General features: G+C 33.7%; 3 protein-coding genes and 1 long non-coding RNA gene across 5 annotated transcripts in view; 2 read left to right on the top strand and 2 right to left on the bottom strand.

The window, feature by feature from the left end:
• Positions 1 to 191: 191 nt before the first annotated feature.
• Positions 192 to 4,086, bottom strand: LOC111498754 (GDSL esterase/lipase At5g03610-like). Its single transcript, XM_023150115.1, has 5 exons — positions 3,951 to 4,086; positions 3,600 to 3,863; positions 1,980 to 2,251; positions 1,545 to 1,860; positions 192 to 528 (listed from the first exon to the last, which is right to left on the bottom strand). The coding sequence occupies exons 1-5, from the start codon at positions 4,003 to 4,005 to the stop codon at positions 320 to 322; spliced, it is 1,116 nt and encodes a 371-aa protein (XP_023005883.1). The 5' UTR covers positions 4,006 to 4,086; the 3' UTR covers positions 192 to 319.
• A 677-nt stretch (positions 4,087 to 4,763) lies between these two features.
• On the top strand, positions 4,764 to 6,279 carry LOC111498650. 2 transcript variants are annotated; one of them, XR_002720825.1, is made up of 2 exons: positions 4,764 to 4,895; positions 5,934 to 6,279. It is a non-coding gene; the product is annotated as an uncharacterized LOC111498650 (long non-coding RNA). The 2 variants fall into 2 exon arrangements; XR_002720826.1 differs by lacking the exon at positions 4,764 to 4,895 and adding an exon at positions 4,908 to 5,205.
• Positions 6,280 to 18,999: 12,720 nt separating this feature from the next.
• Positions 19,000 to 23,988, bottom strand: LOC111498632 (CAAX prenyl protease 2). Its single transcript, XM_023149951.1, has 8 exons — positions 23,536 to 23,988; positions 22,609 to 22,668; positions 22,239 to 22,451; positions 21,656 to 21,767; positions 21,095 to 21,166; positions 20,938 to 21,000; positions 19,933 to 20,010; positions 19,000 to 19,433 (listed from the first exon to the last, which is right to left on the bottom strand). Exons 1-8 carry the CDS (start codon positions 23,743 to 23,745, stop codon positions 19,300 to 19,302), a joined length of 942 nt encoding a protein of 313 aa, XP_023005719.1. The 5' UTR covers positions 23,746 to 23,988; the 3' UTR covers positions 19,000 to 19,299.
• Positions 23,989 to 25,016: 1,028 nt separating this feature from the next.
• LOC111498633 (protein YIPF5 homolog) overlaps positions 25,017 to 26,045 on the top strand; it is a 1,584-nt gene continuing 555 nt past the window's right edge. The window contains exon 1 of the mRNA XM_023149952.1: positions 25,017 to 26,019. Coding sequence (XP_023005720.1) covers positions 25,170 to 25,928 — 759 coding nt within the window. The 5' untranslated portion in view covers positions 25,017 to 25,169 and the 3' untranslated portion in view covers positions 25,929 to 26,019. The remainder of the gene's footprint in view (positions 26,020 to 26,045) is intronic.

Here is a 26,045-nt window from a genome sequence, read left to right as displayed (position 1 = left end):
GGGGGGGGGGGGGGGGGGGGGGGGGGGGGGGGGGGGGGGGGGGGGGGGGGGGGGGGGGGGGGGGGGGGGGGGGGGGGGGGGGGGGGGGGGGGGGGGGGGGGGGGGGGGGGGGGGGGGGGGGGGGGGGGGGGGGGGGGGGGGGGGGGAGAGAGAGAGAGAGAGAGAGAGAAAGATGAATACCTACAAGCAAATCAGAGAGCAGAGGCAAAGGGGCCATGCCAAATATTATTTGAATACTACAAGACAGATGATCATTGAATGAATGAAATGTCTTGTCAAATTGGGGGGTCACTTATCTGATTTCTATGTAATTTAAAGCTTAGAGCTGCTTTAAATTTGCTTGCAATGCTGAGTACACAGCGAACCAGCCATTTTGAGAAGGGTGCACTTCGTCCCAGAAGAATGCAGCTCCTGGATTTTCACATATGGTGTACTTCTTTTCCCCATTAGCACCCACATTCCCACATGCATACTCGCTGCTTATTCCAACACAACATGGCTTCAATGGGTTCTCAAATTTCACGTTCCCTGCACAAAACATGATAAGCACTTAAAAAACACCCTATAAACTTTTAAAGGGAGGTGTGCTTGTGGGCTTCTTATGGAGGAGTGTCAAGTCAGTCAATTGACCCTTTTCTAGCTCGTGATGGAAGGCAAGAATCTTAATCTATACCATATTTTGAGACGAGACCTAAGAGGTACCAAGCATAGTTTACAGAGCGGAAACCTTTTGTAGGGATTACAACCAAAAGCCAGAATAATTAAGGAGCAGGTGTCACTTTGTCTAGCTTGTCAAGGGAACCCAGCTGTAGTCTCTAATATGCTAAAATCAACCTATTTCCAGAAGAACCAAGGCTTAGTTTACCAGATCTCGGACACAATCTTCTTAGAAATGGAGAGCCAAATTAACTAAAAGAAGTCACATTCTATGAGATCCCACATTGGTTGAAGAGGGGAATGAAACATTCTTTTTAAGTGTGTGTGAACCTCTTCCTACTAGACGTGTTTTAAAAATCTTGAGGGGAAACCCAAAAGAGAAAGCACAAAGAGGACAATATCGGCTAGCGGAAGGCTTTGGTTGTTACACATTTGTCCAATAGCAAACACGTACAATGTCACGATCTTGTTGTCCATTCATGTAAATCAGTCTTTTTATTTAAATATATATGAGTATCTAAACCAGCAGACATGCACCTTACTATTCTTAAACAACACATGTCTAATCCTACTATATAGTTGCTGTCAAATAGGATATTAAATCATAAGCATGTGGCCCCCAAAGCCTGAATCCTTTGCAGGAGGACACAAGACTTATTGGGATGTCCTTTTGCTCTAACCCATTACTATTGACATAGGTTCTTATTGATATTGACAATTAGGCCGACTCATGAGGACAAATCCTGGTAAGATGGTAGATCAGGGGTGTTTTAGTTGAAGAATGTCAGCTCTCATGTGGGTTTCGAATAATCAATGGGACTAAACAAGTTTTAAGGAGCATAAGAGAATTAGTGGACTAAAAAAGATCAAAAGATCAAGAGAGTCACCAAGAGGGTCTCCTTTGTTGTTGAGAGCAGCCATGAAAGAGGAATACAGATCAAGAAGGATGAAAGTGGATGCAGAGGCATCTTTTACTTCACTGTTGAGCTTTGCCACAGATTGCTGCAATAGCAGATTGTGGAAATTGACAAGCAGATTCTCAGTAGCATTACACTGTTGGAATGAGGATGCAACTGTGCTGCTAGGAAGACAGCCCAGCGGCTCCAGAGACGTCACCACTATCTTTGGAACCCCCAGCCCATGGATGCGCCTCAAATTCACCTCCAGCTGGTTCACCACTTTCGTTATAAATGGCTGCCACCCCTGCCACCAACACGCCAAACTCAATACAAAATCCCCAAATTCTTTGCTCAACTTCTTATATTTTGACTAAAAAATCATTCCTAGAGTTGAAATTATACGTTACAAGTGTTGGGGAAAACCTGAGCAGAGCCGTCAGTGGCCTGGTAGACGCCATAATCGTTGCCGGCGAGGGAGATCAGCGCCACAGAGTAATGCAAATCTTGGGCGGTATACGTCGATTCGTGGATCAGCTGCTGGAGGAAGTCGATCTGAGTGCTCATGTTAGGGCTCATTATAAAGGTATTGAAAACGCCGGTGCCGCCGTACGCGAAATTCATCCCGTATTTCAGTTGCCCTAACCCTACTTTCCGCCATTTGTACGCAATCGGAGACTTCACTCTCAGATACTTGGCTGCACACACAAGATTCAATCACCCAATGGCGCCGCGAAATGGAGCCAATTTTTATGATTCATTCAAAATAAAATAAATAAATAAATTATATGAACCATAAACTAATTAAAAAAAATAATGTGAAATTCCAATATATTTAAACTCAATTCTTAATTAAACCCAATTTTAATTCCACCGACATTTTAATAACACAAGAAATAAAAAAATTCTAGAATATACCTTAATTGGTCAAATTAAAATATATATTCTATAATTAAAAAATAAATAAAATCGAGAGAAAAAAAGGGGGAAAATGACATAGGAAAAGATGCAGTGAAGTTGAAGATAAAGACTGACTGTCAGGGAAAAGGAAAAGGGTTACGCTAAACTGACATGCTCAAAAGACACAGCCATCCCCAAAAAATAAAAATAAAAAATAAAAAATAAAAAAAGCCGACTTCATAATGCAGCCGGTCTTGAGTTTTTACAGCCAAAAAGTGCCACGCTCTGACTAAAATTAAAAAATAAAAAATAAAAAATAAAAAATAAACTTCCTTTTGCACTGATTTTTTAAATTTATTTCATTATTTTCCATTTAACTTTTAAAATATATTATTTATTTGTGAACTTGTTTTATTTTTTTATTATTTACTTTATGAAATTTATAAATCACTCATTAATTTTGAAAAAAAAAAGAATTTAGATAAGAGTTTAAATGTTTCAATAATAAATAGATAAGATATGATATAATTTTATAATTTTTAAATTACATAAAATTTTAAAAAAATTATTGCCACGAGGTACTTTTTTTTTAAGCCTGTTTTAATTTTTATTAAAGGAAAAATGTGCTATTTAAAGTGTTTAATAATAAATTATTTTGAAAGGAAAAATAATAATAATAATAATAATAATAATACAATAGCAATGTGGAGTGGGCCACCACCTCTATTTATATTTTTATTTTAGTTTTAAAGCAAAATTCAAGCTCTTTCTTCCTCTCATTGTGTCAATAAAACTAAAGTAAATTTATCTTTATTATTATTTTTTAAATCATTTTAAATATTATTTTGTGTTTAGAATTGCCTATAATCATACCATTTTAATTCTTTTTGTTTTTAAATATAAAGAGCCTTCTTCACTACTTTAGTCCTTTTTTTCATTATAATTTTTGTTTTTTTTTTTCCTTTTCTAAAAAATGTTAATTATAAAATTGTTAATAAAAAACTAAATAAATGATTATTCAAATAACATAATTTCATAATTATCCAAATAAAATTAATCTTAAAATAAATGCAAAACAATTAATAATTCAGAGACGCACCAAAGAACAAGACAGACAGAAAGAGGTGGTAAGATTTTCAGAGTTACCTAGGTAGTCGGTCAAAACACGGCCATCGGAGAAACGGCCGGTGGGTTTACCGGGAAAAGTAATTCCATAAGGATACTGCCAAGATTTTGCCGCCGGTTTCCGGTTATTTCCGGTGTCCACATAAGAATCCCCAAACACAAACAGCTTTCTAGGATTCGAATCCGACAGCTCCCCTCCACCAAGCCTCTGCCCACTCCGCCGCACGCGGTGGCGATGACGGTGGCCAACCCCGCCAGCAGAAACCCAAACCACCCCATATAATTCTGCAACCCAAAAACAAATTTAAAAATTATATTCTAGAGAGAGAAAGGAAGGGAAAGAGGGGGTTTTAGAGAGAGGAAGTGGAGAACCTGGGAGGAGAGAGAAGCAGAGGAGAGAGAAACAGAGGAGCTTTTTGGAGTCCATTAAAGGAGCTTAGAATTGGAATTGGAATCTCTTTGAAGTTGTGTTGTTTCTTTACCCAAATGTTCCAAATGAAACTGTACCTCACTCTCTTTAATGGATTATATAGTAATCTGCCCATGATAAAATCACCTGCCCTTCACCATTCTTACGTCAACCGCTCCATTTTCTGCTAGTTTTTTACGCGACGTTTAAAACATCGTGCTTCGATGTTGTGGCGTCTAAGGCTTCTTTGGGTCGGCCATTGTTCTTAACATTTATATATATATATATTATAAAATATTATTTATTTATTTATTTATTTATTTTATAAATATACTTTTAAACATGTGAGCCAGCCATTTAAGTTTAAAAAAGAAAAATAATGTTTAATAAATTTGTTAATATTTAAAAATATGTAATATATTTAATGTGTACAATAAAAGGGTTTAATGGAAACCGAATCCGAATATATTTAATTTATATTTACATTAAAAAAAAGTCACTTAGTATAAAGTTTGTGAGAATATTATATTAGAAATGTACACAAAGGAATCTAAATTTAAATTATGAGAAAATACATCAATTGCTTACCATTTAAGTTAGGGGATGTTATGATAAATAATTAAATAAATTAAAACATATTTAATAAAAATATAATATAAAGGATGAACGGGCTAAAAATGTAATTGTGAGTAGGCCCATTTTGGGCTAAAATAATTGGGGGTGGCCCAATACTCAAGCCCAATATTTCCCGCCCGTAGGAGGGAGGGAATAGACGGCGGCGTTTGATTGGTGCTCTGGAATTCGAATTTCGACGGCCGAGTTCAATGTCTGGTTTCGGCTCCTTCAGTGCAATGAGGGTTGAATCCTAGGGCTTTCTCCCGATCAAGTTTGTCAATTGGAAAAAAACAGTAAGCGATTTTCTTTGATCTCGATCTTCTGAAATTTGAGCTCAAGAATTTTTCTCTTCATTGCGTATCGAATCTCATGTGATTTCGTTTGTTCATGCGAATTGGAATCTGCAGATTCTAGTTTAAGATTAATGGAAGTTTTGTAAAATGAACAGCAGAAGAAAAGTATGGATCAGAATTTTATGTTTCCAATCTGGAGGTTTTGTGTTTGTCTATTAGGGACCTTTGTGGCATGTTCTCGGAAGGTCAGACAAGAAGAGACGAAGTTTTGTGCTCATATTGCATGGTTTAGAGTTCTCAAATGCCCAACGTATTGGGCTTGTTCATTGCATGCTTTAAAGATAGAGTTTGGATGCTTACCTTTCTTTTGTGGAAGTTCTTCTAGTTGCTAGTGCGTCGATTTCTTTATTTAACTATTAAGTATTAGCATGGTTCAAGATAACAAAAATTCAAATTATTAGGTCCTCTTGTTCTTCACTGAATAAAACTTAAAATAGGTTAGCTGTCTGCATTTGCTACATGGTTGATACTCGATTGTTTTTCAACTTCCAAGAGTTGAATGTTTGCAGTCAATTCAGTAGATTCATCTTTATTCTGTTAGGCAGGAGTTTAGTAAATTAGCCAATTTTAATCAAACAGAGAATAACATATAGTTCTTTGATCTGAGGTCACTTTTTCTGAATAGCTTAATGGGAAATTCTTGTGGTTGTTTTGTTTTTATATCCGCGAGTGTTTGAGTCAGTTTGCGCACACCTCGACTATAATATTCTTTGGTTCCTTCTTGTGTTTTAGTCTTGTTTAAGCTTTTTGAAATAGGAATGCTACAATTTATCTTTTTTGATTTATGTTGTTTTGCACATCGTTAGGAAATAATGTTCATGACTCCATATTTCAACCATAATCGATATGAGGCAGCAGAAATAACTCATTTTCTATTCATTAACATGTTTAATGATGTGAAGAATATTGTTCATTTTGTTGTTGAAAAAGCAGCAATAACTCATTTTGTTGTTGTTCATCTTGCATTTGACTGCATAGGACAATGGTGAGTGATTATGGCTTTAAAAGAAGAATCACAGCTGAAATTCCTGACATATGCAGTTGAGAAAGCTGTAATCACAGATCATCTAGTTGACAACATTGCGGCCCCCATTCACAAGCCAAATGAGACTCCCATTGTCGCCAGGTTGAATCTTGTTCACAAACACAATTATTTTCACTTTGCTTTTCAATATGCCATTGATCAATAGCTTGCAATTATATATCCATGGCAAATCATTGATATCCTTGCCACTTTTTTATGCCTCCTAAAATATAAGCAATATCATATTGGATTCATAAGGATGTCTGTTCAGTATACTAATGTCATTTTCTTTATTTTTGAGACTGTGGCTCTGATGTTAACTACTTTCCTATTAAATTATTTGAGTAATTGTGGCCACCTATTAAATGAATGTGAACAAAGAATGGTGGCCCCTCATTTGTACTGGATAAAGAAATATATTGGCCTTATTAATCACTGGATAAAGTAAATGCCTTTTGCTTTTCCCTTATCATACATCTTTTGTAAAGCTCTCTATATAATAGCATGATCTTATGAGGAGACCTTTCTTCCCCTTAATATTATGTGCTTAGGTATCTTCTTATTGTGTTGATGCTGGCTAAAAGCTTACTGGTTAGAAATGGGTGTATTAAATTAATGGATATTATTATTATAAAGTCATGACCAAGAAAATAAGAGATGAATAAGGTCGAGTCACTGAAGATGATCCTATTGTGGTGTCATTTAGCCTCTCATGGACAGAATTGTTCAAATAAGATGATCCACTGAAACTATTAATGAACACACCTATTTATTTTAAGTCAAATTTTTCAAATTTTTCTCATGGACAGAAAATGTTGGATCACTATTTAGGCTTTAGAAAATGCTGAGGATCCAATTTGTTAAACAAAAGTCATTATTGATTCTCCTTTTGTGAGATCTCACGTCAACTGAAGAGGGGAACGGAACATTCCTTACAAGGGTGTGGAAACTTCTTCCTAACGGATGCGTTTCAAAACATTGAGGAGAAGCTTAAAAGGAAAAGCTCAAGAGGACAATATTTATTAGTGATAGGCTTGGGAGGTAGGTTGGAGAGGGGAATGAAACATTCTTTACAAGGGTGTGGAAACCTCTCTCAAAGAGGACAATGTCTACTAGTGACCAAAAAAGGATGATATGGAGGTGAGAAAATCAAGTAGAGGTATCTTGATGGCGGATTAGCCGGAATATTGAGAGGAACTCTTTCTCCTAATAGATCTTTTGGGTAAAAGAAGTTGGATTTTATTCTTTGGTAATCAGTATAAACAATCTATGGTGCCTGTTTAATATTTGCAAAATCTTAACAGGATTATTAAAACACCAAAAAAGTGAACCCAGCAATGGGCTGAAGTAATTGATAAAAAGGCTATAAAGCAAAAGAAAAAGGGTTTGAATTTGACTTCTATCTCTTCGTTATGCCCCCACCTTGATCTCATCTAGATGACACTTGGAAACTTCCTTGCTTGTCCCATCCCCTTGCTCTGGTAGGTGTATTAGGATAAATTTAAGAAACTTGAACAACGTGGTGAGATGAAATTCAAACCTTTGACTTCTTGATTGATGGTACACTCTTAACTAATTGAGATACACACGAATGGATAGGATATAAGTTAATTTTGATTTATAGGGTTATGATTTGGGAAGAGTACTAACACTATGAGCCGGCCTAGTAGTGGTTAACGGGGCCAATGAAAAACAAAGTATAGAAGGAATGAGTTTGGCCACCTACCAAGAATTTGAAGTCCTACGAAACTTATTTGGCAACCAAATGTAGCATGTCTAGAACAGTTGTTTAGTGTGATTAGTGGGCTTGGCAAAGCTAGAATTGACTTCTTAGCGATCTAGAGTTAGAATGATGATTATATGAGAAAGTGGTGTTCGGCTGTTGTCAAGTTTTGTTTAGATTGGTGATGGATCATAATCACAAATTAGATTTTGGGAAGCAAATGGGAATTAGCTGCTTCATTCTTTTAAACAGAAAAACTTAGTGGACTGGACATCCTAAAAGTTGTCTAACCTCCTAGAAAGGAAACTCCACCTTATCTTCGCTTGGGATTGAGTTTGAATTGTATGGGGTTTTATTATTATTATTATTATTATTTTTTAATATTGCATTTTTACCCTTCATAGTTTCTATTTTGTCTCTATTTCAAGATTTCACATTTTTATTAACTAATTATTTTTTTTATTTTATTTTTTTTTGCTCGCATTTAATTTTTTTTTTAATAGGTTTAAACATTTTTAGATTTTTTTAAAAAAAAAATAAACCAACCAACACAAACTTAAAAGTGAAAAGAGAGTATTTGTAATTTAATTTTAAATTCAATAAAAATTATTAAATCATATACCAGATAGGAGATCTAGTGATATGAACCAAAACATCAATCATATAAAATAAAATTTAAGTAAGATGGGAAGAAAATGTTCAAATTATCACTGACGTAATATCTACCACTCAAAAGTGTGAGTAGATATAAAAATATTATTACTCAATGAAAAAATACAGATCTAAGAATAAAAAATAGAATTGGAATCGAAGGTTCTTAATCTCATTGATATTCACAACCTTTCACACAAGATACTAAATAATATCTACAAAGAAAATATAAACTAACTAAATCTTGATAATAAAATAAAATATACTACTATTCAAATTTAACTGATTACAAATATCTAAAATATATTTCCTAACTAATATATTCTTCCAGATATTAAATGATTACAAATATCATATATTCCATAACTAATTCAAACTTGAAGTTCACTAAATCCACTAAGATGGGAAGAAAATGTTCAAATTATCACAAGATGTTGCAATTCAAGTCACATTAAAAAAGAATCAAGCTCTATTTATGACTACAAATTTTGGGTGGATGATAATTTATTGCTATGTGGTTTCTTTAGGTATTTTAAGACTTATTTACATAGTAGCTAATTATGGTCATGAAATATAGTGGTTAATTAGGGTTATTTACACTGTGGCTAATTATGGTCATAAAATATAGTGGTTAATTAGGGTCATAAGTATGCAGGTTACAACTTTTGGAATGACGCATAGAAGGTTAAGAGTTTTCATTTTGAGGCTGTATAAAGTCATGTACGTTATCTTTGTAGAAGAGACTTGGAAAATGGAGTAATGAGTATTTGTGTTTTCCTTTGACCAATGTCTATGTTTCTTTATAATTTTCTATGTAGTTTAGGCTGTATGAAGAATCATGCTTGACATGATCAATTTTTACTTGTTAAGTGATTTGAATCTCAAACAAGTAAGATATTCGATCAACAAAATAATCCGAGTCTTACTTTTATTTTTTTTTAAAAGTATGTATATATTTTACCATTCTTATAATTGCATTTAAATTCCTAATCAAATTTCAAAAATAGCTTTTTAAAATTTTAAAAATTGGTTTGAATTTTGGAAAATACATTTAAGAATAAATAACAAAAAAAAATAATTAGTAGTTATAAATTTAATTCTTAAAATTCTAAAAATAAAATACTTCAAAAAAAAAAACGAAAAGAAATGTGGTACGAGTGTGGAGTTTAAGAAATTCTATAATTAAAATATCCACACGTGTGGTCCAAAAAAAAAAAGAAAAGGAAAAGGGTAACTCACGTGTAGGGTTCATTGCACTTACTAACCCGTAATAATGTAAAAAAAATAATCATTAGCCATGCAGCACTTTGTTATTATTATTATTATTATTATTATTATGTGAAATCATTATAAATGACCTCAGAAAAAGGCCCCCTCTCTATTTTCCATTCCCTTTTTTGCCCTTCCCTTACCCTTTTCATCTCCTTTTTCCCCTGTGGGCCATTTCAGTAATTTCATCCCCTTTTAATTTTAACCCTAAATAATTATAGTGAGGCCCTCCCTTTATAGCCCAAGCAAACTAATTACCTTAATGTTCTAGTTATGTATATATTGACATTATATTATCTTGATTAAGTATACTATAAAATTTATTATTGTAACTTTTTTCAATTTAATAATAATGTAGAAATGAAAATAAAATAATCAATTTTTTAAGATGTTGAGTCATGTGTTTGTCTATTACGTCGATCTGAATTGAGAAGATATAAAGAGTAATTAACTTTTAGGTTTAGTTAAGGCGTTTTTAAGCATTAACTATGAAATAATACAGCTAAATGGGTTGATTTAGAAACAATAGTTGAATTGTTCGAGGACTAAATTTATAGTTTAACGTTGTTTTAAACCAAAATCGTGAAATATTAAAACTAAAGGGGTTGATTTGAAAAAAAAAAAGTTTTTTAAGTACAAATTGGCAAGTTGTGGATGAATTTAAGAGGTGGATGGATGAGGCAAGGAATCACAAGTCCCTTTATTATTTTTAGGGCATGTCATGATTGGTTTGTCGCAGACCCAATTTATAACCCTTTTTATTCGTTTTGGCTGTTAGCCCCCATATTTACTTCTATTTACAGACCTTCCCCACTTCTTTCTTTGCAGCCATATCCTTAGGTTTCATGAAATTTATATTTTGCAGACATGGGTTTTAAAACACTCAATTTTGACCCCTAAAAAATCTAAAAATTTCAGCAATTTCCCCATGCCCAAATAAAATATTGACTAAATATCAAATAATTCAACCAAATATTATTAATTATTCTGATAATTTATTTTTTCTTCTTAATAGAAGTTTTGTAAATATTATCTAAATTGATTTTTTTTTCTTGTTATATTATAATTAATAAAGAATTAAATCAATTTAAATTGTGACAGTTAATGTTTAGAAATATATTCAAATCCTAAATAAACTTTTTTTCATCTATTTCAAAGAAAAAAAATAAAATTTATGATATAAAAATAATAAAAAAAATATATTAAAAAAAAACTGAAAAACATTTCAAAATAGTTGTTAATATTCCATTTATAAAGAAGCATGTCGGATAATATTAATAGTGTTAATATAACACATGCAGAAGCAATTTTGATCTTAGGCACTTTTAGAACATCAATTATAATAAATTAGCTAGCATGTTCATAAGTATTAAAATTTAATGAGTTTGAATATTAACCTTTTGCAATTTAAATTCATTTTTTCTCACGAACCGGTTTCGAACCACTACTAGTGTCTTCTCCACTATCATCCGACCTTAGAACGGGATTGTGGAATCCGGTAAGTGACTAAACTTGAGAGGGATTTTGTATATATGAACAGAGTGTTTGTGAGAGATTTTTCTCAAGGTTTTTCACCAACAAGAAGACCTTTCATGTATTACGATCACTCTATTTATAGAGTCATGTTTGCATGTTCATGCAAATTTGAAAGCTACCAAACTTTGACTACCAAAATTTCACTCAAATGTTTGGGATTACGTGGCAAGCATGCATGTTTGAGTTAACCAAATTTTGACACCTCAAAATTCCACTGACATGGATTTTTCCATTAAATGAAGTCCACATTTTTACTTTATTCATTTTGATTCAAAATCAATTTGAATTATTAATTTCAAATTAAAGTAATATTAAATAATTAATTAAACTATTTAATTAATATTTAATATTAATTCAAATGTCAATCCCAATTAATTCCGACACATATTTGATTGAGATTCTCTCTTTTTGTTTAATTCGTAAATAAAACAAAAATGCGGTTAAATATATTGTATATATGTAGCGCATTCTCTCTAATTTGAATTCGAACACTTCGAACTCACTCGTTACACTATTCTATGGTTTAGTCCGATATGAGCTAGCAAAGAGACCTAATGGACCTATAGATCATGGGCTCCAACGATCCAAGATTGACCGGTTAAACTCATTAACCTTGTTAACCAACATTTGTTAACTACTAGGACATTCCACTATAGCCTAGTAGTTACACTCCCCTCGTTAAAAATATATTTCTGTCCATTTGATATAACCATGATTAGTAAGTCGATCCTTCACAGGTTGTTCGTAACTATAGCTGGGTCAATTTACCATTTTACCCCTGAAGTTACTTCTTGTTTCTCATGTCTCACTGATCCTCTAATGAACAACTGGTTTGTGATCCAACCAGTAAAACGAATCCCTCTCAGATCAATGAGAGGGTGGGCCCCCTTGTTCAAGACCTGAAGTCAGTACTTAAGGGAACTACCTCTCTTTTATCCCTAAAAGTGGGTAGAAGTGAATTCCATCTTGCACCCCACGTCCTCAGCCATTTACCCAGTCTTACCCATGAAATGGGAGGCCTATTGAATCGGCGAACTTGAGCCACTCTCACCCATACAAATCTAAGGATAATTCCGAATAAACAGGAGTTCATGGTTAGCTCAGGATTAAGATTGAGTTACCTAGGTCATCGAATGAAAAGAAAATCAGTCTCAACAGTAAACGACATTATAAAGTGAGAGTGATTTTCTTCATGGTCCGATCTTATGTAATACTCATTGCATAGGACGTCCCCACTCACATGTCTCCACATGTACAATTTCAGTGATCGCATTGTTTATATCATATACAAAAGTGGGCCGCATCCATACTGTCTCCAGAATAAGGTATTCATTCTTATTCTTATTCTTATACTATAGATCATTTTGACCGTATACTTAAACTTGATCAACTCTTATGTCTCTACATATAGTTCAAGTGATCATACTATAGTCATAATGTTCTTAGTTTATTGAATTTAGATTAATAATCGTAAAGTTCATTTTATTCAATAAACTTTTATCTTAAATAAAAACATATATTTAGTAATTTCATAAAGTGTATAAATAAATAAAATCAAATTAAAAAATGGAAAAAGTGATACAACAAAATATTTTAATTTAATTATTGTGAATTAATATTAATATTTAATGCATGTTTGTGTCTCTCTCTCTCAACAGAAAATCCAATGATTAAAAAATATATAATTAACTGACAAAATATTATGATTTTCAAACTTGTCATCTTCTAAGTCAAGTTTCTAAATAAATGCAATTTTTTTTTACTTTATTATACTTTAAGCCATGTTTTTCAGAATAATTACGGGATGTGCCATTTAGGATGGAAAAAGATTCTTTTAAATTTGGTTTCTATTTAAGTAATTCTCTTACTTTAATAATTTTTTATGATTAAATCATATAATTCTTTAATTTATTCATTATTCTCTTGAAATTTCATAATTAAAAATTTCAAAATAATTATGATGGGTTTCTCAATTTTTCTATAGTAATAATATCCATGGATTTTAATTTTAGAAATAAAAATGTTTTTAACAAATATTTTGACTAAAAAACATCACTTTTTTTATTAAGAAAAAGAAAATAAATTAATTTATAAAATCGTAAAGTTTCTCTTTTTGACTTATATTACCCGTGTCAATCATTAAATAAGAAACTTTTTTGCGTTCGAAAAATCTTGTATGGCCTCTTTTTGTCGGGCATAATAAAACCCTAGAATAATAAGTGTAATGGATTAGCTTCGTGGTCATTTCGAGACAATTGCAAAAGTATAAATAAATAAATAAATAATAGAGAACATCAATCATGGAGGCTATTGACCCAAAATCTTACGAATTGAGTAATAATTAAATGTCGTGGAGAGGTAGGTTAATATGTATATAAATTGGTACAAAAACAACACGTTAAAAATAAAAAAACTTGATAACAACAATTCAACCCTCAAAATTTTAAACCGTGCTCATCACTGTTCTCTAGTCTTCCTTTGATGTCCTCTTAAATTACGAGTGCTAATCTCGAGCTCATGTTTTCAGTGGTCCATTTTTTATTAGTTGTCGTATCTTTATTTTATTTACGTTACGGTAATTTAAAAACTCATTTTGTTCTTACGTCAAAATCTTTAATATAAAAACAACTTTAGAAAAAAAAGAATCAAACAAAACTAAATTAATGCTACCCAACCATGCAAATAATTTTATTTTGGTACTTTCCACCCTACCACTCAATAACCATTATCATTAAACACTTCAAAAGCCAAATAGGGTAATAACTTTGGAAAGTAAAAGCGAAAGAGGGGTAAAAAGGTAATTTTGATAATATCCGCGTTCGTTGCTTTGGACATCACATATAGAGATGGATAAGCTCTACATGGAGGTTAAAATGACAAAAATACCCTTAAAAACATATTAAGAAATGTTAAAATGACAAAAATACCCTTGAAAAGAGAATACGTGAAAACCATGATGCTTCACACTAAGCTACTCATAACCCATGAGAGGGGTTGAGGCTGGCTGGCCCCCTCCTACCCTTCTCTGTCATTCTTCCAATTCTATCCAATAAAAAGGAAAAATACCAACTCTTTCTTCTTCTCCTCATTTCTTTGTGTTTTGTCCATTGCTTTCAAAATGCTTTCATTCATTATCCTTGCTTTCCTTGCAATAATGGTTTATAATAATGTAAAACAACAAAATACCATCATCAATTGCTTCATATTCTACGGGTTAAAAATGGTCCTAACTATTATAAGGCCAGGTAGTTGTATCGTGAAGCTATTTTACGTAAGCATGAAGACATAGTTTCAAAAAAGTAATTAGTCGATATCTCCAACCTAGCTCAAACAATCATGTTAAACATCTCTGGTTTAAAAAATAAATACTATGTGTTTAACTGGAATACGTTCAAATACCTAGTTTTAGCTTCTTTCAAATACACATGACTAAATAAAGTTAAAATCTTTCTACTCATCTTGAAAAACCCATTAAATATTATGAATACCCGTCAAACATAAATGTTAAAAAAGTAATTTTTTTCCTTCGAATTAGGGATGAATTAAATAAAGTTAAGATCTTTCTATTGTCTTGAAAAACCCATTAAATATTACGAATACCTGTCAAACAAAAACGCTAAAAATTAAGGTCTAACATATATTCTTGAGTGGGTTAGTAATGAACGAAACCATATAAAGTTACAAGTAAGGTATAAAATCCCAACAAAAAAAAAAAAAAAAAGGTAAAAAGTTGTAAGTGCACCCCAAAAAAAGGGGTAAAAAGGGGAAAATAATGATTATTGCCAATAGTTACCAACACAAAGAGATTAGAAATGTGAAAGGGAAATGAAAGGGAGGCTACAAACAGACATACAAAATTTAGGATAATAATTTATTAAAAGCAATAAATAAATAAATAAATAAATAAATAAATAAAAAAAAATATATATATATATATAAATGTGGGTGTGGAGAGAAAACAAAAGGGTTTGGTGGGTGTATTGAGAAGGTTGTGATGATGGTTTAGAAGCCAATCCATACCATCATTGCGAATCATTTTACATGCCCTTAGCCGTAACTCCCATAATTGTCCCTCCCTTAAAACCCCCATAAGGTTGGATTTTATGGCCAAAATACCCTCCTACATTTCTCCTATTTACGCTTCCTACCCTTCGCTCCATTTCTCGAGAACTTAATTTTACATACAATAAAGCGGACGATACGTTATCGTTTAAATTCTTACATTGTAATTTAGCTTAATTAAATTATTTTTTTTAAAAAAAAATAAAGAACTTTAAATGTTTTTGGATAATAAGTTGGAAGAGGCAATTTAGAAGAAGAAACAGAAAAATTATAATAAAATTGAGTTTAAAAAAATAATGGAAAATATTTTTGAGGTTGTTCCTATAACCGGCCGCCATCCATGCTTACAGTTAAATGATTGTTATGTCAGAAAGAGGGGCATGTCTCATGTCTATTGTCTCAATGTCCCTATAGAATTATTTTATTATTTTTATATTATTCTTTCTCTCTCTTACTGTTTCTTTCTCTCTCTAGACCTATGAGTCTATAAATTAACAGCCTCTTTGATCCATTTGTCCCTCGCCTTCTTCTTCTTCTTCTTCTCTTCTCTCTTCTCCCCACAAACCCATCCTCAAAAGGTGATCTTTTTTTAAAAGATAAAGAAAAAAACAACCCACCCAATCTCTCTCTCTCTCTCTCTCTCTCTCTCTCTCTATATATATATATATATATGTTCTTGAAGTTCCCTTTTTTCTTCCATTTCACCCAGAAAGGTAGGGACATGCCCTTGTGTTGTGGCTTATTTGTTTGTTCTGTGAAGAAAATGGTGTTTTTTGGTGCAAATTTGTTGTTTTTGTTTTGGTTTTGATGTGTTTTTACCTCATTTTTATGTGCTTCAAACAAATTCCTCTGTTTCTGTGTTGTTTTGTTTGTTCATAGGGAAATGTATTTAAAGCTCCAAAGTTTTTTTTGAAGCTTCTTGTGATGTTTTTAAGTGCTTAGCTTTAGAATTATCCTTTCCTTTCAGCTTTAGGCAACCGAAAGAAGAGAAGCCATTGCTGTTACAATGCTCTGTCTCCTTCCTTTCGCCTTTTCCTCTGTTTTACTCTGTTTCTCTCTCTATATATATATGTTTCTCTCTCTTCAGCTGACATTTATATATGGGTATACGCCTAAAGCTTCTTCTCAGTTTCTAATCCAAACCCATTTGAGCCTTCGACTTGTTTGCTCCTAACTCATCTTCTTACTCTGTTTTTGGGGGTTTTTTTTGTTTGTTTGTTTGTTTGTTTTTGAAGAATATTTCAGAGTGAAAATTGTTCTTATTTGTTGCAGGATAAAGAAGAAGGGAAGGAGATATAGATATATATATTAGATTGTAAAATAGAAAGTGTTGGAAGAATGGAGAGGCTAAATTCGGATCTGTATTTGCAGAACTGTTACATAATGAAGGAAAATGAAAGACTGAGGAAGAAAGCACAGATATTGAACCAAGAAAATCAAGCTCTTCTTACAGAACTGAAGCAGAAATTGTCCAAAGGGAAGACAAAATCGATCCCTGATCTTAATCTATGCTCTGCTTCGCTTACAAATCCTTCTAATTCTTCCCGTTGATATCAATGGAGGAAGAAGAAGAAGAAGAAGAAGACGATGGTGATGATATCATGGCCCCACTAAAGTTATTATTATTTTTGTTTTCATTTTTTGTGAATTACCATAGCCTACTACAGTAGCAGGTAGTCTGTAGCTTTAGCATCTTCTCTATCTTTTTTTTTTTTTTTTATATATATATAATTTATTTTTCATTCTTCTTTTTTGGGGGTTAGGATATGGATTTTTCTGTACTTTAAAAATGATGTATCAGCCTATCTAAGGGAACACCAATTTCAGCTTATCAGCTCTCTCTCTCTCTCTCTCTCTCTCTTAATGTCAAATTGTGATTGAAAATTAAAATTTTAAAATGGGTTTGCTAAAAAATTGTTTTTTTCCTTACTACCCATTTAATTTAATGCCAAATCTTTGCTGCAATATATAAAAAAAATTTCCTATTTGTTCGATGAATTAGAAGCATAGTTGTCTTACAATCATTAACTTGTTCGACAGAATATTTCAGTTCTCTCTCCTTAAGAAAAACAAAATGATTTTTAGGTGTTGTCATCATAGATCGAACCCTCCCTCCTTTTACGGTGCAGGCACCCTCCACTGTGCGCCAATACCGAAGGCGTAGTGGCATTTCCTTCGGTTACTGCATTAATCCTCATGCAGGGCGGGTAGAGATATTGAGGTATGACGTTTAGACATTCAATAAGCTCTTCCCTTACTACTTACGAAAGACACTTGTCGTCTTATCAACCCTCAGATGTAAAGGTTTTCGTCGTAGGTTTACTTAATATCTAAGGCTCGATAAGTGTAGACTCTAATGTGATTGGCTTTGCTGTTCTCTCTGACATCAGAGGAGTAAGGCACCATCCATTGTGCACCAATACCGAAGGCTTAGTGGAACTTCCTTCGGTGACTGCTACAGCATTTAAAAAAAGCTTAATGGATTTTGGCTACTTAAGACAAAACCACGTGGATGTATTTAAAAAAAGCTTGATTCCATGTTTCTGATTTTTATTTCTTTCCCTTAGGTTCTGAATTTACGTAGCATTTCCATGGGCTTATACTTTTGTAGGTGGCATGTGGCTTCCTTGCATGAAAAGAAACGTTTAAAAACCAGTTGAACATTTGAAGTTTAAATAATGATAAAATAAAAAAAAACCAAGAACTTATATAGTTTTATAAATTATAAAAATATATAAGTATATCAATCAAATTTTAAAAAATACAAAGGTATTTTTGAAACCCATGTGAATGTTTAAGGGAAATTTTCAAAATAAAGTATTAAAAGTCCAAAATCTATGATTTTTCTCACAAAAATGAAAGCAAAGAAAGGGAGCTTTTTCATTCGTATTCCATCTGAGAAGAAAGTGATGGGAGTATCTAATCTAATCAGTAGGTAAACGTCATCGCACCAAAAGGATAAAAGAAAATAACAGTGAAAAGTCAATGAAAGAGTTGATTCAATATATATGTGTGTGTGTATATATATGTGTGTGTGTGTGTATATATATGTGTGTGTATATATGTGTGTGTGTATATATATATATGTGTGTGTGTGTACATATATATATGTGTGTGTGTACATATATATATGTGTGTGTGTATATATATATGTGTGTGTGTATATATATGTGTGTGTGTACATATATATATGTGTGTGTACATATATATATGTGTGTGTGTATATATAAAGAAAATGGCCTATAAAAGTGTTACCAGGTTGACCATTAAAAAAAAAAAATTAAATCTAAAGAACTGTTAAAGCTGTGCAGACAATGACATAGAAGAAAAAACATATAGCATAAAGAAGAATGTCCAATCCAAAACTCCAAAAACTCCAGAAACTCAATGGGCATTTACAGGGCTAGTGTGAGGCTGTTTGTTGTAGGCCTCCTAGGCCTTCAAGGAAAACTCATCGAGATTTATCAAATGTGAGAAGAAAGGGTAATAAGAAATGATGACCCATTTGAATTTCTTTTCCTTTTTCATGGAAAACAACCAAATTGGTCCCTTTAAACCCATCATACATAATCATCATTATCCCTCCCTCCCTCTTCCTTGTTTCTTTCATTTTCTGACCATTCTCAACACTTCTTCCATGGAAGTTCAACTCAAACCAAGATGAAGCTAATTTATGGGGGGGGTGGATAGATCCTCAACTTGGAGGGTACCCTATGGATTTGGGGCCATCATTACAATATCTACAAAGAGTGGAAGGGTTTCAAAAGCTGAATGGAAACTGGTTCAGTATGCAAGCATTTTTTATTGCTTTGGTTCAAAACAACATCCTTGGCTGCCTAACACCTTCATTCAAACAACAATCAATAATGTCTATTAGTCATTCAAATCGCTTTGTGTTTTCTAATTCTTGTTGCAACTCGCAAGCAAGAGAAGATATATTCACAGGTTTTCTACTCACTAAACAGCCTTCGTACATTGCTCAATAAAGGAACATTCCGTCTTCTACATCTCTCTCTCTCTCTCTCTCTTTCTTTCTCTCTCTTCTTCCCAACCTTCTCTCTAATCTAAGATTTTTCAGTCTAGTTCCAAGAACAATGTCCATGCCAACATCTGCAGTTATTTGTTTTCTCGTTAAACAAATGTGGACTTGTCATGGGAAAAAGAAGCCATAGGAACCCCACCATTCCAACTACAAATGCCAGGCTCACCACTCCTGTGATGTTTAGATAAAGTTATTTTCAACTCAGACAAATTAATAAACAAAAATGAACAGCGAAAAAAAAATGTCAGAAAACATCAACTCGACACAAAGGGTTAAATTCAGCTTTGGCATGTGGTATTTTATATGCAGAGCAATTTGAGAATTGTTATTAATGAACCTATAACAATTCAACTTGCATTATTGACTCCAATCCAGTCCTAAATGAGAATGTTTCGAGCACTAGACAGAGTGATTTATCATTTTCTTAACATTCTTTTTGGCGGTCATTGATCACCAATTCAACCACTTATTTGCATTTAGAAAATGACCACGTAGAAAACCTTCTCATAAAGAATGGTAGCGAACAGAATAGTCTAACTATATGGAATTGTAATAATGACGAGGAATTTGGAACATATTTTTCCTATACAAAGGGAAAAGGGAGTATGTTTGTTCTTTTGTTATTATCCTGGGTTATCGATGAATTTAGATCAGAAAAATGTAAATATACCTCTTCTTCGAGAAAAAAGCACGGGTAATCCCATAAAGTTGCAAAAAACATGAGCAACTAACGGAGCAAGAAGATGGCCTGCAAGGAATATGACACCCGGCATTAGTGCGACATCTTCATGCCACCATATTAGAGAACTCACAGAAATGGCATGACCAAGAATGAACAATTTACAAAGGACGATACAAGAGCAAAATTTCAAAGCATTACCACTCCGGACACTAGTTACCCCATAAGGGAAAATAATACAGTTCGCCAATAACATTACCAAATACTAATTTCCCATGGTTAACTTCCAGTGATGCATCCTCAGTTGAACGGTTGCAAATGCTTAAACATTAGTGGCTAGGCTTGTGAAATCTATTTTAGATATCATGTTTCTTCTGGTGGCAATGAAATATATCGAAGCTACTTTCAACGAACAGAAAGCAAACACTCCAATTGGAAGTGACCAAGGATATTCATTACAAAACTCTTAAGCAAGAGCTCTAAAGGAAAGCACCAAAAAGATATTGTCCACAGGCTACCTCCTAATAGCATTAATAAAAATAATTACAAATATATTCGATGTCATGTTAAAATCAACCTTTTTATCAGCATCATCAAATTTTTAATGCGACCGTATCATTATTAATCTAGCCAGTTTGATAAGAACATTAGTTATCATCATTTATCTTATAACAAGAAATGCATTAATGCGAACACATGCTTCCCATGAAACAAATTAGATCTGTCCAAGACTAAAACTAAATAAAAGAAGATATATAAAAAATATATAAATAGAACTTCATTGCGAAATTGTTTGAGCTTCTATAGAGTGGCACATTTAAAGATCTTGACAATCATTCCATTCCAATTTCAGCTTGAAGCTGGTGCATGTTCAACAGTTAGAATCTAAATCTCTTTTTACTTGATAATCGATTATAGCATAGCAGTCTGAAACAAAAGAACCAAAAAATAAGACCTATAAAATAAATAGCATGAAAAATAATGTTTTCCAGATACCAGTTCGCACAAAGAGAAAACTTGCGTATGATCCAAATACCACAGTATAGCAAAGCTGAAGACCTGGAAAAATAATAAGCAAAACTGATACACATCCTTTATAAACATTTAAAACAAAAATATAAATAACCTTTTTCAGGGAGTAAAGGTTTTGTACCTACAACCATAACTGTTTTCGTTAAGTTGTTGTTCTGCTTGTCATAGTACTCCATAAAGTGGCTTAAATGTGCTGCAACGTGATGATGGAACAGAATATGACTAACTTTTAAACAGTACGAGTAAATTCACAGAACGACCAAATGTTCAAAGTCTAGTGGTCACATAACAATTCAAAGTAATAAACTAAAACCAAATGTAAGCAATAAATGTTGAAATACATGGGAGAAAAATATAAACTCATCCTAATTATCAGCACGAACTTAGGTCTACAGTTCATATTTCTCAATGAAAATTGATCTCTTCATTTATACATATAGGTCTCGTGGTCATTTAACATGGTTAAGTAACATGCTACAAGAACAAGAAATCTCAATCTGAAACCCTTGAAATGCTGCCCCATATTCATATAAATAGGGGGGAAAACATGAACAAATCCTGAAAAGAACAAATAGTACAGAGAAGAATAAGGTCATGCCCCATAAAGAAGAAATGAGAGTACATTCACAAAATCTTATGTATGGCAGTTTAAACTGCCAAAGCGATGAAGTGTCTAACTTACCCAGACTGAAAAGAATGGGGCAGAGAAATATCACAGTGGTTGGTTTAAATCCCCCAGATAGAAGAACTGGTATCATGCATGCTCTAAACACCAACTCCTCAGTTAGTGGAGCCTGTCCAAACAATGTGTGATTCAAAATAAAACCTTTCATATGAACCAACAAATCCAAGCAAAAAAGGTTCAGCCTAGCGTAAAGAATAATTTACTACCATATAATGACCTACTCTAAAGAAATCTATTTGAATTTTATAGAAAGGGCAACTCACGAACTCAAAATCACAGCATATTTTACCCCCGAGTAGCATCCAGAACATGGACGTCAGTCAAAGCCTCCCCAACCAAATCATGAATCTTCAGTGATTGATGATAGTGATCAGGTAACCACATCAAACCAGTTACTACCATTACTTGTAGGAGTACACACCACAACATAATTTCTCCAAAGATGGAAACAGTGAGGACCCAAGAAATGGAATGGAAAAGTTACAACCATTACTACCATCAATCCATTTACTACCATTACTTAAGAGATGGAAACAGTGAGGACCCAAAAATGGAATGGAAAAGTTGTAGGAGTACTCACCACAACATAATTTCTCCAAGCTAAAACATTAGAGACCGTTAATATCACCCAATCAAGAAATCTTGTCCAAAAAAATATGGCACTGTCCAAAAGGGAGCCTTCTCCGTGATTCATATGTTCTCCCCATGAATCCACCAATAACAAAGACTTTAAGGCCATTGATCCAAGGTACATTAAAGAAGTCAATGAAAGAGGAAAGACCACAGCTTGCCACTGTTTCATAGATAAAAAAGCAATTCAGGATGCAAGTTAGGATTCATTTTACTTTTCCAATCTGCAGACTACAAGATTCTAAAATTGACTAAAATGTTAAAGAAAACCTTAGATAATGCGGGTATTATCTAACAGAGGAGAAGATATTTGCACTTACAATATGATCTGCTCGGATGCCATAAGCTGTTAATAAAAGTGAAAAATCCATTTTTCTTATCTAGCATAAAACAACATGAGATGGGGAAAGTCAGCATTTTGATAGAAAGCTAGCACAGACAAATATGTGAGATATGGACAAAGCACTTGTAATGAGTAACAAAGATTAACTGAATTACAAATTCCAGAGATCTATTGTAACTTATAGAACGAGTAACAAGAAATCGTGTCTACATAATATTTTCTTTTTTATGGTAATACTCTCATCGTGTGGAGGTGAGCACTTACCGCTTGGTTGAAGGCATATGCCTTAAGCAACTAAGCTAAACTCAAATTGTCTCCTTTCCATGGTAATTAAAAAGTAATGATCTCAAATCTATAATTTACCCATTAGATTGATTCATTCATTTTATATCCTACACCAGTCGGTTTATGTATACATGAATTCTTGTCCCCAGTTCTATTAGTCGGTATGGTGGATCCAAGTTTGCTATTCAGTTAAGCTTGATAACCCGACTGCAACCTCAAGATGAACAATACATTCTTTAAACCAAAATGTACTTCGTTTTTCTTTTCATTTTTTCTAAAATCCACAAAGTAAAGCCATAAATAAATAACTTCAAAAATTCCGGTTAGTTTACTAGTGGTTCACATGATAAAATAGTTCTTACTAAAACAGTGTATTGACAATATATTGATTGATCATTTTGCCTTAAGTGAACAGTGGCAGAACGTTTCCTAACAACGGAATAGCCTCGAACTTTTCTCTCTCTCCTAAGATTGTTCCAAACAGAGATAAATGATTATTAAACGTGTCAATGCGAAAAAAGGAAAACCGGAGATGATTTAGGAGCAGCTCATAGCAAAATCAGACTATACAGTCATCCTTTCAGATACTAATGACCGGAAAAAAGCAATCGAAGCTTACAGGAAGGATTAGAACGCAGACGAGGACTGAGACGGCGGTGGAAATGAAGGCGCACAGAAACCGTCGAATCATGTAAACTTGAAGAGAAGTAGGAGGCGGTAGACGAAAAATCAAAGTAGGAGCATAAAGAACGGCGACGTAGAACAAAGCCATGGCCGTGCAGGCTGTTACTGCCCCTGCTTTGGAGATCGAACAACTTTCCTCCTCCATTGCTAGATTTCCCAATCCAAGCAAACCTAAAACGCAGAACTAAGGCAGATATTCCTAGTAATCGTGGCCGAGAGGAATTTGAATCGCTTTCCGTCAATTTCACGGTTCGAATTCGCCTCGCTTCCTACAACCCGCCATCTCGAGCACGCCGAGTTGAATCGGCGGGTTCCCTTCTCGTTCTTTGCAATTTCTTCGACTAACCCCCAAGTCGAGACATGTCAGTCAAACGACTTTTTTTTTTTTTCCTTCTAATTAGCAAATTAGAAAAGTAATTAAATTACATCAAAATAATAAATCCGCTCCATTATATATATTATTTTAAATTAGTGTGAATATAATTCTTTTTATTTAATTCCGACCAGTATCAATTTTTTAGTAATTTTATCCAACATTCTAAACGATTTTAACTTGAGTAGCCATTTTGATACACACATAAAATATTAAAAGAATATTGAAATTTTATAATTTTATTTTGAGAATGTCATAATTAATTAGACTAGAGTTTGCAATAAAATTAATTTGACGTCTTAATAACTCAATCTTTAAATTCATAAAATAAAAAAAAAACATTTTAATTCCTCGTGCTCTACTTATATAACGACAATGAAACCTTTAAATTCTTTTTAGCCCCCATACTGTTTTTAGCAATGGCTTAGTTTTTTCGAACGAGTTAACACAGAGAAGAGACATAAATGGAGTTAAAGTTGTCTCATAGCCAAACCCAAAAAATATTTTTACCTAATGTGTTTCGAGTAGGAGCTCAAAATTTCATAATCAGTTGAGATTAATGAAGATTGTCGAGCTAAGAGGTAAAGACAGTGAACGTATATAGTTCATTGACTTGTCAATTGACTCGTAGATCTGCAAAAATGACCTAAATAACTTTGTATACCAGACAAAATTGATAGATATTTGAAGTTTAAAGTTTAAAGTAAATTTTAATGGGCAACTAATTAGTAATTAAGGTGGAAAATTCTAAGAGGATTATTTCTAAATAAATAATTAGAAATTAAATCATTTTAATGACTTCATCAATTTCTTTCCTAATATGAATAAAACTTTTCGAAAGAAAGAAATACCCATTCGTAGTTTTCCATAAAAAACAGTGGTAAGGATGTAATTTTGTACCTCACATTAAGTCACTTATAAAATTCTCAGCCTAGAACCCGTCCACAAGTGCCGTCAACCAGTAAAAACGGAATATGAAAAGTCGGATATACCCTTAGAAATCTGTACTATATAAACCGCTTTCTTTATTACCTTCTAGAGCTTCGAATTGTCGCGAGTATTTCACCATTTCTCTCACTACGTATAGAGCGTTCGATCGCGAGGCGAATCCCTAAACCTCAAAATCATTCTTCGATTCAGAGCTGTTTTGAATTTTAATCTGTTGCAGATTTCAGAGTTTTGTTCTTCTGCAATCTATGGGGACGGTGAAGAAGGAATTCGCTGTACCGCCAGTGGTTTTCCCTTCTGGCGGCAACCCCAATCTTCAACAACGGCGGGTGGCGACGGCGCCATTTCAGCCTCCTCGGTCGACGGGCTCCAGCATTCCGTTTATGTCCTTTGACATCGGATCCGCTGCCGCTGCTTCAACATCCTCCGGTAGCATCTATGGTGGTTCTATTGTTGGCGGGTCTGTCCCTGGTGGTGCTAATTTCGAAGTCGAAGAACCCCTGCTCGACGAACTCGGGATCCATCCGGATCAAATCTGGAAAAAGACCAAGTCGATTCTGAATCCGTTCCGTGTCAGACCCGATGTGCACAAGGACTCGGACTTGTCTGGGCCGATTCTCCTTTACATGTTTTTCGGTCTCTTCCAGTTGCTCGCCGGTAAGATCCAATTCGGCGTGATTCTGGGATGGATTGTGGTTTCTTCCATCTTTCTATATGTTGTGTTCAATATGTTGGCCGGACGGAATGGTAATTTGAACCTTCACACATGTACTAGCGTGGTTGGGTACTGTATGTTGCCGGTTGTGGTTTTGTCGGCAGTGTCCTTGTTCCTACCGCAAGCTGGTATAATGAGATTCGCTGTCGCCGGAGTTTTTGTGTTGTGGGCGACGAGGATCTGTACGAGTCTCATGGTTTCTCTGGCTGATGGTGGAGATGAGCACCGCGGGTTGATAGCGTATGCTTGTTTTTTGATTTTCACTCTGTTTTCTCTGTTAGTTATATTTTAGTTCTAATGCAAATGCCTCTCCGATCTGATCAGCGTTGGCATTCTTTGTTTCTTACCTGAAAAAAAAAAAGAAAACACTCAAGTCCTGATTGTTTTTTTTTTTTTTTTTTTTTTTTTA

The sequence above is a fragment of the Cucurbita maxima genome, unplaced genomic scaffold (assembly GCF_002738345.1).
Source record: "Cucurbita maxima cultivar Rimu unplaced genomic scaffold, Cmax_1.0 Cma_Scf00025, whole genome shotgun sequence".
NCBI lineage: Eukaryota > Viridiplantae > Streptophyta > Magnoliopsida > Cucurbitales > Cucurbitaceae > Cucurbita > Cucurbita maxima.
Note: the sequence above shows the minus strand (reverse complement) of the source record. Positions and strands in the feature narration are given on the sequence as shown.

Bases quoted from the DNA above. Each gene is read 5' to 3' on its own strand.
- LOC111498754 (XM_023150115.1), bottom strand. From the start codon at position 4,005: ATGGACTCCAAAAAGCTCCTCTGTTTCTCTCTCCTCTGCTTCTCTCTC. The intron at 3,864-3,950 runs GTTCTCCACTTC...TTTGGGTTGCAG, and splicing joins CTGCTTCTCTCTCCTCCCAG to AATTATATGGGGTGGTTTGG. The intron at 529-1,544 runs GTGACTCTCTTG...TGTTTTGTGCAG, and splicing joins CAACAAAGGAGACCCTCTTG to GGAACGTGAAATTTGAGAAC.
- LOC111498632 (XM_023149951.1), bottom strand. From the start codon at position 23,745: ATGGAGGAGGAAAGTTGTTCGATCTCCAAAGCAGGGGCAGTAACAGCC. The intron at 21,768-22,238 runs GTGAGTACTCCT...TTGTTTGGACAG, and splicing joins CTTGGAGAAATTATGTTGTG to GCTCCACTAACTGAGGAGTT. The intron at 21,167-21,655 runs GTAAGTTAGACA...ATCACGTTGCAG, and splicing joins CCCCATTCTTTTCAGTCTGG to CACATTTAAGCCACTTTATG.